General features: G+C 37.0%; 1 protein-coding gene across 4 annotated transcripts in view; it reads right to left on the bottom strand.

Moving 5' to 3' along the window:
* Nucleotides 1–13,622, bottom strand: part of LOC137264882 (SH2 domain-containing protein 6-like) — a 53,409-nt gene that overhangs the window by 21,100 nt on the left and 18,687 nt on the right. For 2 of the 4 annotated variants that reach the window (XM_067800231.1, XM_067800232.1), the window contains exons 7-11: nucleotides 13,211–13,286; nucleotides 11,432–11,445; nucleotides 5,931–6,051; nucleotides 1,200–1,253; nucleotides 630–742 (exon numbers count right to left, since the gene is read on the bottom strand). In XM_067800231.1, the coding sequence (XP_067656332.1) occupies nucleotides 630–742; nucleotides 1,200–1,253; nucleotides 5,931–6,051; nucleotides 11,432–11,445; nucleotides 13,211–13,286 (378 nt within the window). The remainder of the gene's footprint in view (nucleotides 1–629; nucleotides 743–1,199; nucleotides 1,254–5,930; nucleotides 6,052–11,431; nucleotides 11,446–13,210; nucleotides 13,287–13,622) is intronic. The other 2 variants (XM_067800233.1, XM_067800234.1) reach the window with 1 other exon arrangement.

The raw sequence follows: 13,622 nt of genomic DNA, 5'->3' as shown, positions 1-13,622 counted from the left end.
GAACACAAATCACTGCCTACATGCCCTACAGATGAACAAAAACAACACTCCAGTGACTACACCTCCTACAGGTGAACGCAAACACCTCATTATGTGACTAAACATCCTAAAAGTGAACACAAACACTTCATTGAGTGACTATATATCCTAAAGGGGCACACAAACATCACACCAGTGACCACACAACGTTCAGGTGAACCAAAACATGTCATTAAGTGAGTACACATCCAGCAGGTGAAAACAAACATCACACCAGTGACTACACATCCTACAGATGAACACAAACATCTCATTTTGTGACTCCATATAATACAGGTGAACACATACTCTGAAATGCCATGTCTTACAGACAATTGACTTCATATTTGCTTGAAATACATTATGTACAAATAAAACACTGGTTTAAACCATGATTTGTGACAATGAAATGTAGGTGATGTACTGAGGTAAAGACATATGTTGATGACAGATTTCTGCACTATTACAATCACAAGCATTTACTATGTCTGTTAAAAGCCAAAACTGTGATGATATAGTGTGGCGAAATCAAATGAAAACATCAAAGCATTCATGACATGACTGCTGGCCATGATCGAGAATGTTAAACTGTGACCAGTCTTGTCTCTTACCTCATCCTCGACTGGTGGAGGTGGGGGTGCAGATCTGTGTGCAGGTCTGGGCGGGGCATTTCTTTCAGGGGGTTTTGGCACAGGTGGTTGTCGTCTTGACGGGGCAGGAGGTGCTGGATACAACAGTGAAACAGGATTATCATTAATCATGGTATCCTAGCAACCTTTCCACTGATAAAGGTCAACCAAATACATACATCAGTTTGTCATAGAGCAAACTGAGCAACATAAAACCTTTCTTGAATTGAGTACAAGTCTGATGCCAGTTATCATGACAGTTTAGGAATGTGTCACACAATACAGACAAGTGAGAACATTACTTACTTCTTGGTGTCCATTTAGACCTGTGTAACATACACACAAAGAACTTAAAATATTGTCACAATATGGCTGAAACATTGCTGATGTGATGTTAAATATCAACTCACTCACTTAAAATAAGCACCCCCTGTATTTTTGCAATGATAGGTAAAATTTCAACACTAACATAAAGCTTCTCAAAATATGTCGGGGATCAGGGGGTGCTCAGATAGGTTTTTTATGTATACTTCGCATAAGCAATTATATTACCTTCTTGAGGTTGCACATAGTCATCCTCTGAGCTGTCATCGCTGTGGTCTGCCACTGGAAATACACAACTTGCACTCAGACAACATCCTCCACTGTGACTCTCCATTAGTCATTTGTAAGACAAATTAATTTAGAGAATGATTTAACATTTCATTCTCAAATTTATCATCTGAACATTTCCTGTGTTGTGTTTTAAATAAAACTGCAAAGTCTCCCATATTATGGAAGATGACATTGACATGACCTTGATGGCCTTATGGGTAATTTACTCAAACGTGGATAGATAATTTGGTTTCTTAAAAGGAATACTCTTGGTCTCCAGTTTGCTCCCACTAAAAAGAAGCAAAAGTCTATTCAATATTTCTGTCTGCAATGCTGATCTGCAGAAATAGCTGAAAAGAATTTGAATTCATACTGACTCCATCTTGATAATGATTTTGTTTAGAACATTCTGAAGACAGATATATGAATAACATACTGACTTAAAACTGGAAGCACAATGCAGCTTAGATTTGGAACCATCACTTGGGATCTCACATACTGTATTGAGACAAACAGATACTTGACATCAGGGGAGAAATGACAGGAACAGGGAGAATTCAAGAAAGACAAAGCTTCATCATCTTGACAATGTCAGTTTGTCCTAGTTACACTCCACCTGCACAACTCACATACAAAGCCGCATTATGTGCTGCAGTTACCAAACTCCCAACTTGCTGCCAAACATGAATTGACATCCTCTAATTCTGTCACCACATACAGCCCTGGAATCCACATCATTCAAGAGTGAGAGAATGGTTTTACCCCGCTATAAGTACAGGAGATGGTTTTACATTGGCTACCCAAACCAAGGAGATGCGTTTTCTCTAACATATATACCATCAATGATGGGTAATTACAATGTAGATGATCATATAATGAAGCTATAACAATAACTGAAGCGCACATAAAATCAATTTAATGACAGTAACTATAAGTAGATAATTTAGCCCCACCACCCTCGTCGGCCCGGTGGCCCTGCGGTAGAGCGTCTGCCTACCAATGAGAGTTGCAGTTCCAAACTCGCTAGGGAAAACATTTCTACTTTGAGCTTAATCTTGAATGCTGATTTTAAATACTCATGTATCATTTGAATGTTGATGTACATATAAAGTTAGGAAAAGTAAAACCTGGGAAGAGGTCTTTCCAGCGAAAAGTAAAACCTGTCCCTCCAAAACAAAACAATTATTCCGGGAAAACAAGAGATGACCTAATATAAAGTGAGAAGAACAGTTCTGATTTGTATGGTATATTCCAACACTATCAAAGCGGGGAATATCAGTAATGGGTTTCACACATTGTACCCATGTGGGATCCTGGAAGTAAAAATGATGGGTCTTTGGCATGATGAGCAAATGCTTTAACCACTAGGCTACACCCTACCACCCCACATCATTACAGAATGGCAAAGTGACATGAACACAGAAATTTGAGAAGCACCATTTGATGAAAAATATAATCATACAGATGGAATACATTCTGAGTTTTAAAGCAAGAATGAAACTACAATTTGATGAAAATATTGTAAAATGGGACTTATATGTAACTGCCCCTCCCCTATGTCTGGATCACTCCAGTTGTCTGCTACAAGTGAGGTGCTATTTCCCCCTCCCCTATGTCTGGATCACTCCAGTTCTCTGCTACAAGTGAGGTGATATTTCAGGTTTGTAATCACCCACCATCTGCTCCAACAGGAAGCATGAAGCCAGCGCCATCTACATCATGCAGGATACAGAAGAACATTGTCAATTCTAGTTCATAATCCAAGGATGATCATCAGTTGAGCATGATGGCAGGCTAAACCTAAAGGTGCTCTAAAGGAGTTCATGTCAGCTGAACATCCAACTGGTTTCCAGGCTTCTATTCCATGAAGTTATTTGTCTGTTCTCTGTGAGTACTGCAATAGTTAATCATTCAGAATGGATTTAGACTTTGAAGTGATTTGTTGCAAGTTTACAAGGATGCTTGGATCCATTCTTGCCTGAGATTTGATGAACTAGACAGTTCAGACTTGGCCATCTCAGTCTCGGCTAGGAGCAGCTGAACATGCAAAGGATGTTTGCTGGGATTATTTTGTTTTCACTGCACAAAATTTGGTGTGTTTTCAAGAGGTCCTAAATGATACTGTATAAGAACATTGTACAGTTTCCATCAAAAGTGTATACTAGCTTAAAGTATTCACTCTATGTGATGTATAGACATATGGTTACATCGAAGATTGATTTCCCAACTAACTTGTGGGAACCAACTGCAAAACTTATGCAGATGGTCATGATCAGAAGGATCATGCATCAAATTGCTGAAAAGCACTTGCAAATATTGTGCATGTGAACAGCTGCATTTTGGTGTGAAGTAGTTTTGTTAAGAATTCTCCTACAGTCATGGAGTTTCATCAGTTTTTTAACTCAACACTATAATCTTTTCAGTGTCCAGTCAAAGTAATACATTATGGTATCTTCTGAAAGTCTTTGCTTTGGATCTTGTGGTTAGTGAAAAATGTTTTAGAGGTTTTTAAAAACTTTCAGAATTTCAAAAAGTGGAGTATCAGTTTCTTTCTTCGCTGACATTGTCTTTTCACACATTTCATATTCTGGGAGAAACATTCTTTAAAGAAAATGCCATGACAAAGTGAAAATATGATGTCAGACATCCCCCATAAATATGAGTTCATCCCTTGAGAAGAAGATGAACAGATGTTTCCCTATAGGAACTATAAACCTGCTTTTACTGACAACTATCTGTGGTATGATTTGAACTACATGTAAGACCATTTTGATCAATTACTATCATAAAGCGTTGATACCATTTGGTGAAAACATGAACATATGCTCCCTTGGTGTCACTCATCACAAACAGCTCCAAAGGTAAGTCAGTTATTCTGTGTTCAGTACTTTTGTTAAGTGTATGTGATTTCATCTATGAATTTAAATATACTGATATGAACATATTAATGAGTCCTGATCCACAAAGCATTTGTAGATGTACTTGGATAGTTATGATAGTCTTATAAATAATGAGTGCTAGGTACGCTTTGTTGATTGGACCCTGATTTATTAACCTGTCCATGATGTACTGCTAGTTATTAGTTCAAGTTCTGCCCAGCACTACTGTTACCTGACCAATCAACAAGTAATCTTAACTGCAGATGCTACTGGTTGCATATCACAATGCCACATATCAGAAGCAACAAACATGCAAAACAAAAGACCAGAGCACCAATCACTTAAAAAGTACTCCTTAGTAGCATTATAGAATATATGCCTATCACTTACCACCACAATCTGAATTCTCCATACTGAAAAGTGAAAATTCTGTCACGCTTCCACTTGCAGTGTATTGGAAAGTCTTGATTCTGAGCAGACTTAATGTCTGCTAATCCTAAGTAATGCTAAAGAAGGTTGTCGTTCATCGAGGTCATGGTAAGAGAAGGCAGATTCTTCATAAAGGTCATGGTCAAAGAGGCCAGATTCTTCATGAAGGTCATGGTCAAAGAGGGCACATTCTTCATGGAGGTCATGGTCAAGAGGGCAGAGTCTTAATAAAGGTCATGGTCAAAGAAGGCAGAGTCTTCACAGAGGTCATGGTCAAAGAGAGTAGATTCTTCATGAAGGTCATGGTCAAAGAGGGCAGATTCTTCATGGAGGTCATGGTCAAAGAGGGCAGATTCTTCATGGAGGTCATGGTCAAAGAAGACAGATTCTTCAAACATGGCAGGTCCTTCGTCAGCATGGTAGGACATGGACTATTTCACTTCATCCAAGATTGAAGGGTTATCCGTTAAGAGCAAGGTCATGTGAGAAAATCCACCATTTATGGTAAAGTGAAAGAACAACAATATTTTACTGAACTCATATCTAGGAACCTTCTGGTAATATCTGAACAACTGCACACAAACATCTAACAGGTAGGTCATTTTTATATTGGCATTTACTTTGTTCAGTATATTTCATGGTCAGATATGAATCTCCGGCATAGATATGACATCTGAAGGAGTTTGAAGTTATCCTATCTGAAGGGTTTAGTGAAGGATGAAGAGTGGATTTAAGCCAGGTTCACTACTGTAAGTTAAATCGAAAGTAGATTATATTGGGAACTGATAAGAGACATCATGTGTGTGTGTGAATTTGACTACTTACAGCAAAACTTCTACTGAACTCAAATACAACACTTGCTGTGGAGGTTGGGTGGTGTGGATGCTGAGATTTGGAGGTTGCTTTGATGTCAATGACAGGAATGGCTACTATGAATACATAAAAGAATGGTGCTCAAGAAGCCTGAGGTGAGGAAAGGCATTTTTCCCATTGTTAGGAATCCAAAGGATATGTAGACTGTGAAGGTTCTTGTGGCTGTAAGTAAGGAAACATTTCTACCAGCATTTGTGTTTATTTCACATATGTTTCTCTCCAATGTTTTCACAAAGGTTCCAAATCATGCACTGTATTCAGCTGAATATCCAGCATACTCAACAGTCAATAATTTATATTTCAGCAAATGCAACTACATTTACAAAGCATTTTGCCAAACTATGTATTCTGACATCTTGGGTTTCAATGGGCAGAGAGACTGAGGTCCAAGATTCTGTGATCTAGTATCAGTGAATGTTAGGGTACCAAGTGTGTGGGGCAGGATAGTAAGGTATGGGGAGGGAATGAAGTAGGGAATGGGCTTGCATAGCATGGAAAATATGACAACCTGGAGGTCTTTCAGGACCTTTCAGGGTTCCTCGTCGGGTTAACTCTGCCTGCAGTTTCTCCAGAATTGTGCCACTGCCACCTAATGGTGCTGGGGGATTTGTTGGTTCTTCATAATCATCCTGATGTCAACAACACATATAAGCAAGACATAAAATCACAATGCAGCATTCTGAGATAAAAAGGGTCACCATTTATACATTCATTCCTGAATGTCTTTATGTAACTGTCATGCAATAGTATCTGAAATGCCTCTGTAACTGTCAAACAACAATTTCTTGAATCTCTCTGTGTAACTGTCAAATACCAATTTTGTGAATGTCTGAATGTAAGCAGCAAACAACAATTCACTGAATATCTGTAAGTGTCACACATCAGTTCCTTGAATGTCTGTATGTCACCGTCAAATATCAATATCCTGAATATCTGTATGTCCGTGTAGACCAACACTTTTAAATACTGTATGTTACTGACAAATAACAGTTCTATGTTAGTGCCATACAGCACTTCTGTATTACTGTCAAACAACATCTTTATTGTCAAACAAAATTTTCATATCAGTGTCAAATAACAGTTCTTTACTAGTGTCAAACGATAGTTCTGTCTCTGTGAGCTACAATTACAGTTTCCAGACTTCCCAGTCTTTCAGTCAACGGTACCTTTTTACCTCAGATTTCAAAACACAAAAAGTGAAAATCATATGCCAAAGCAATTATTCAAAGAAAAAGAATTATCATAAAAAGCAAGCTCTTCATTACATGTAGGAAGAATTTTCAAATCTTCAAATATTTAATTAGAAACTAAATGAATAGTTTATCTTCTGACAATTGTTATAACATGTCAGATAAAAACAAACACTAGCTATGAATAAATATTCAACAAAATATTAAATACAAAACCAAAAATGAGAAAATATATACGTTTGATATAGCACTGAATTTACATAATTTACGTAAATGAAATTTAATCAAATTAAAGTGGTATAACATATATGTTATGATATTAATGCTTGTGTTGTCTGGCCACTGGGAGCAAGGCATGTGCAAGATATAAAGTCAGAAAGGTAAAACATGGAAAGTCATGCATGACATGCTAACAGGCAATTTGGATCAAAATAATGAAGACATAGGTTACATTCTTATTGTAAAAACATAAGTCAAAATATTTCCCTACGCTTAATGTACACTGTATATATCCTTCCATCATCATCATCATCATCATCATCATCATCATCATCATCATCATCATCATCATCAATCAGAATGTGGATTATACAGCCCATGGTACAAGCAACAACTTGCTCATCACAACAGTCTACAAGAAATAAAATGATTTTCTAAAATCTTACAAATCAAACTACATATATTCAACAAATATTTATTATCAACTATGTAAGATTTACCAAATGGTTATTTTAGCATGTACTGTCAATTTCAAGCTTATTAATTCAGGCAAAATGTCTTATGTTAGTTTTGCATAGCTTTGAAATTATTGTGTACAGAATAAAGTAAAAAAGAAAAATTGGCAATAATAACAAACTTGGCAATATCACGCTAAACGTCACATGACTCTGACATTCAACTCCACTCAGGTCATGTGACCAACTTCTTCCGGAAAACTACTACGCAGAATCCTAAACATCGTACATGTCAGCTGATATTTCATGCATGTTTCTCAGGTAACGGAATCAAGTCGTCGCAACACGATATCAGGTAAGTTGAGATGTTGCATGTGAGTATCATGAGACAATGATTGCATGGCGAGCTCATGACTCCCTGCATGTCATAGACATTGTCTCCAGGGAAACAGTCCATGTTCCAGTAACTAACATCTGGCTCATTTATTTCACAAATTTAACCATAACCAAATAACCATGCACAAATAATTCATTTAAATGAAGATCAAAAACACTTAAATATATCTGTCATTCAGAGATGGAAGTCTTCACGTACCAAATATTATAAAATTATTCCATCACATAATGTCCCTACCTAATATGAAGTACCGTGGCAACGATCTAGATCCAGGAGTCTCTAAGAATCTCTTGACAGAATTCCTTTTAGAATTCCTTGACCGACATTTAAATCCATTCTCGTAAACCGATTCTGGTAAGTCAAACTGAAGGCGGCGTGAGAGAGCCCGAGAAAGTGTGTTATTAGTAAGCCATAACGTCTTATGCTCCAGCATCATTGAACAACATACAGCCTCCTCTTTCTCTGAAGGACACTAGCAAATGAGGGGTACTGTTAAGCTGGGAGGAAATAAATACACACACCTGAAAAAAGTAGGTGAACATTTCCCAAGGTCTCAAAACAACTTAAACTCATGGAACGCTGATGCAATTATAACGACAGCTTGTGTATAAAAAGCCATTAGGCTGATGAGAATTGTCCCCAGAAAGGCAGGCTGTGCATTACAACAAATTATTTCATTCTAGCAATGATGGGAAAAGTCATTTAGATTGGCCACTTTCACACAGAAACATACTGCAACACTTCAATTCACTTCCAGGGTGCAAGGACACAACCTTCCCATAGTAAAAGGCCGAAAACCTTTGAGCTTCGGGAGCAAAGATAAAGTGCTGGAGTGTGCAACACATGAAATGCACATTTTCTCAGGGCTGGGTTTGGAAAACAATGAGGCCAAAACATGTGATGATGTAATTCTTTGGTTTTATGGTAACCCTTTAAAAGACAGACAAGACAATATAAGCTCATTTTTTTCATACTATCCATTATAATGATAACATGTATTCTATTTAATTGGTTAAAGTGTTAATTATTCCTTTTCTTTCCACTTAATCACACTATTTCAGATTAGTGACAATCTTTGGATGAAGTAAAGCGTATTCTTGTGGAATAAGGGGAGACAACTCTTACATGCTGAAGATAGGAATGGCATTATAAAATCTGTAATTATAAAAATTAAACTTGTTTTAATTTCCTTTCTGTCAAAGATAATATTTTGAAAATAATTATATTAAACTCATAAAAATCTAAAAATCCTTTTCACAAATATAAATATTTCCATGAATCTTTTTTGAAAACACACCATCCTAATCTGTAGTAAAATGCAATTATAATTTATTTCAGGAGTCCAGCATCTCTCGTTTGCATGATGAATGAAGCTGGTGAAACTGACATATCTGGGAACAAGCATCAGTTGTTATCTCATGTGAAGTAATTTTCTGCAGGGCCACATTGTGTGGGATGAAACACCCGTAGCCAGTAAGTGAACTGTCCCATTCCTGATGCATCTAAAAGCTGTTGGATTAGTCTATTTTGAGGAATAGGTGAGAAGATAACTTTCATGGAAACATACTGTTCTATTTCAAAATAGTGCATTTATTATCTCGTGTCCAGCAATACATACAATTTTAGCAAGAAACACTCATATTTCTCTGCCAATTGGTAATTTATACACTACAGAGGTTAAAAAACTATACATGGCACTAAACGGTGTACAATTACAATGTCTATCCAAACAAGAAAACCAAGGAAGCAAGCTTAAAATTAACATGCATTCTTTAACGAAAAATATATTTCACTCTAATTTAAAACTAACAGGCTTTTTATTGTACTTTGAACTTTATTAGATAATTCTAGTCATGTGACTAATAGAAAATTCATCGGAAGTGTGTTAAATACCGTGGCTGATGTCAGCAGTGCAGGGAGTCGTGTCATGGGTCCACGACACAACGTGTGGGAATACAGTGATTCCCATATAGCCAATATGCCACTTAAATGACAGATAATTACTAACACTGTGAATTCCAGGCTCGTCAATTACACAGGCTGGCTTGCATCTGTAAGTGTCATCGTTTGCAGATAATGGCAGCAATATTGAAGAGTTGGGTGCGTACTGGGCTGTGTAAACTAATTTGGGTCTGCTGAATCTATATTGGGGCTACATTATCATCTAAGTAAATACAAATCTGTTACTAGTTTCTAAATGTCAATTAGCTGATAGGAGAGTTGTATCTTACATATTTCAAAGTAAGTTCAAAGTGCATTGCTTTTGGGTTACCATAATTTTTTTGTAACAATGATGATTTACTGTACAATATATATCCACTTTTATGAATCAATTATCAGAATTTTTTTTCTTTTCATAAGTCATAAAACATACACAGAAATTATGATTGTGATTAGATATTGTAAGCAGTTGTCCTCATCAAATTATCCTAACACATAACCTGACCCTGTCGTGAAGTGGACTTTGCGTGTCACACCAATTTCATGCACAGCACAAGCTGCCTGACTGTCACCCACTGTCAGTGTAGATGGCATGTCATTTTCATGGATTTGAAAGAAAGAAAGCACATTTTCCTTGTTCTTTACTCACAAAGCTCTCTTACTGACCAATCAATATGACAATCAATAGATTACCCTGACTACAGCATGCACATTTGCAGGTACTACAGCCTCATGTATTGATAGCTCCGTCTCCATGCAGGGTACGTCAAAGGTTAAATGTCAACATATGCATTATATTTTAATGTCATTGATAAGCCTCCATGTAAAAGCTTAGTGTTACATACTCAGTGACAAGTTGATTGGCTTAATTATGCTGATATCTACAATTAATGATGCCCGTGAATATATAGTGCTAATAGTTACTTGTATTGATGTCATAGTGTAGGACATATTGTACAGTTTAATGTTTTAACTGTGTAGATCCAGGATCAGCAGAGCAAGCAGGAAAGGGGTATATTTGAACATGCACTAGGTTGTAGTGGTAACTACTGGCTGGCCACTCCCCTAAACTCCAATCTGTGGTAGATCATGGCAAAATGTTGTACTTGTAAACATATTTACAAATAATTCTGACATTACAGCTGCATGCCTTCAGACATGACACCACACTGAGCAACCTCAGACCATAACCACGTCATGACATTGTGTCAACTCAGGTCTCATCTCAGACATGACATCATAATGAATACCCCTGCCACAAATGTTAAATGTACTTCTAAGTTGTATAAGTTGTACCCAATCCTTTTCTCATGAATAAAATATGTTTAAAACAAACAAATGTACAATCTGCCACAGATGAGAGTGGCCAACAAGGCATTCTGTAAGTTGTTCACTGGTCATGAGGGGACATAGGCTGATGTACCCTTGATGTTTGTTTATGTGCCCTCAGAGCCCAAAGGACTGAACTGAAAACTGCCTTCGTATTACTGCATTTATACTTAATCACTAAAGCAACCAGACAAGCCTATTTTCAAAGATATCAAGTTAAATGTATATATACATGTATCAGTATCACCTTCACCAGCTTCTTGGAACTAGGGAAATAGATCACAACAGAGACAAGGTTTAGAGGTCGGGAGAGAAGCAGGTAGGAGCTCCAAACACACAGAGAGAGAACAGAGAGACACAACACAACTAAGAGAGAATGGAGAGACAGCATATCTGTCCCAACACAGAGAGGCATGATGTTATATATATACTGGGCTGCAGGCAGGTTACTACAGACATCTGGGTTGCTGTCACTCACGTCGTCATCAACAGCTGGGGAAGGATATACACAACATGTCAGTCAAGGTGGAATCAATGGAGGAGGCACACGATACCACCCTATACAGCATTAGATTCCTCTTGCCATCCTTCTGTTTCTTGAATATACACAAGAAACAAAAACCCTCAGGTGCCAATTACAGAATCATCAAATGTAGACAAAAAAACACTAAATCAATTTTTTATATGTTATTATAATATTACAAACCACCCGAACCATGAATATATATTTTGCTTCACACATCAACCTCATCGATAAACATTTACAAAAGAAATTCCCATGGGCATGCTTGGTCAAATCACAAGAAAATATTTACCTTTCGAACTCTGGAACTATAGATCAAATACAATCTAATATTATCACAGCAGCATTACAAGACATCATGATGTTAATATTGCATATCATTCAAAATAAGATATAAATGTTATAACCATATAATATAAGTGAAATATTACAGATTGATCACTATAACATGTCTCTACATCAGGATATAGAATAAAGTTTCTATCATTTATTATTCTGAGATGAGGAGGGGAGAGTCATCATCAGTGGACCTTGAATGTGAGGGTCGGAAGACTTTATACAGAAAACATTTTAGTATCATCCTCAGTAATCAAGGGCAGGCTTTGCTAAGACACCTTTGCTCCACTACACACCATGGGACTGCATAGCAAAGTGATACGCAGCCCCACAGTTCCACAATACATTTGTTTCAATGAGGGTTCTTAAAAGCCCTTTCACACAAACCAGAGACCATATAATATATTATATGGTCTCTGCACAAACCGAATTCCTGGCTCCTATGACATTTAGAAGATATATAGAAAATTATTAGAATCCAGTAGCTAAACTTAACCAAGTATCAAGATTCACTTAGCAAAACTGACGTAACACTGCTTGTATTTATTGGACAACTTGAATGGATGGTTTGCCTGATAAATTCATTACCAATATGAACAATAAAGCTGATTGCCACATGTTAAAGATACAATATTTGTCTTTTACCACAACATCATTCACTTTACACTCACTGCATTATTCACATAAACTAAGGATGAAGGAAAAATCTGGACCTGTAAGTTTCCTTACTGAGATCCCATATGTCAATATGCCACTTTGACCAAGGGAGGTAACTCTGATACACAACTTAGCTTGTATTTGATATTTCCATTGTTTAACATTGAAAGGTTGACAAACCTTTGACGTGTTCTAACATTCAAATGTGATGTCTTGGTGCAATTTTTATGAATATTTTTCACACAATGACCTTGTCAGCAAAATAAGTCTGCATGAAAGAAGTTCAGACATGTCATTATATAGGTGGGTATGACAGTATCTATCAAATATTGCAAACAAAATGATTGTAACTGTGAACTTATCTGAATCCATGTGAGGAATCTCATTAAACATAATTTTGACCTTTTCAATGAATATTGTCACATTGAGGCTGTTCTGGGTACATAAAGTCTTGATAAGTGCTGTCACTGCAGCTAGATACAGATCGTCCAGGCATAACCAAAACAGCTGAAACTCCATCATTGTGGAGGGTACAACTAACACAAGGGACTTTTTGTTGATATTCATAACTATCCAAACTTTCACACCAGAACTTTATACAGAAAATATACTACAAAAAAACAAATAATATTTGTTTTACTTGTACTTGCAATTAGTTACAGCAGAGACCATGGTCTCTGTTTACAGTAATTCCAAATTTAAAAGTCCATGAAATGGACCCATCCACCACCAGTTACCTACCTTCATAGGTCTCTTCTTGATCATATCTTGTGTTGTCATTGTCCTGCGGGGTCCACTGCTGTTCATTTATATAGTCCTAGCAAGCAGAGATTTGTGTCAAAACTCTACACATTACAAGTGAGTTTAGTTTTATGCAGCACTCAGCAATATTCCAGCTATATGTCATCGGTCTGTAAATAATCAATTATGGACCAGACAATCCAGTGATCAACAACATGAGCATCAATCTGCACAACTGGGATTCAAAGACATGTGTCAACCCAGTCAGTTAACTTGACCACCCGATCCTATTAGTCGCCTCATACAACAAGCATGTGTCACTGAAGACCAGTTTTAATCCGGACTTTCACGGGTCAGATACTGCGGCAACAACAATACAGTATCTTGTGATACTAAACACTGTACTGTATAT

Source organism: Haliotis asinina, chromosome 15, assembly GCF_037392515.1.
Source record: "Haliotis asinina isolate JCU_RB_2024 chromosome 15, JCU_Hal_asi_v2, whole genome shotgun sequence".
Classification (NCBI taxonomy): Eukaryota; Metazoa; Mollusca; class Gastropoda; order Lepetellida; family Haliotidae; genus Haliotis; species Haliotis asinina.
Note: the sequence above shows the minus strand (reverse complement) of the source record. Positions and strands in the feature narration are given on the sequence as shown.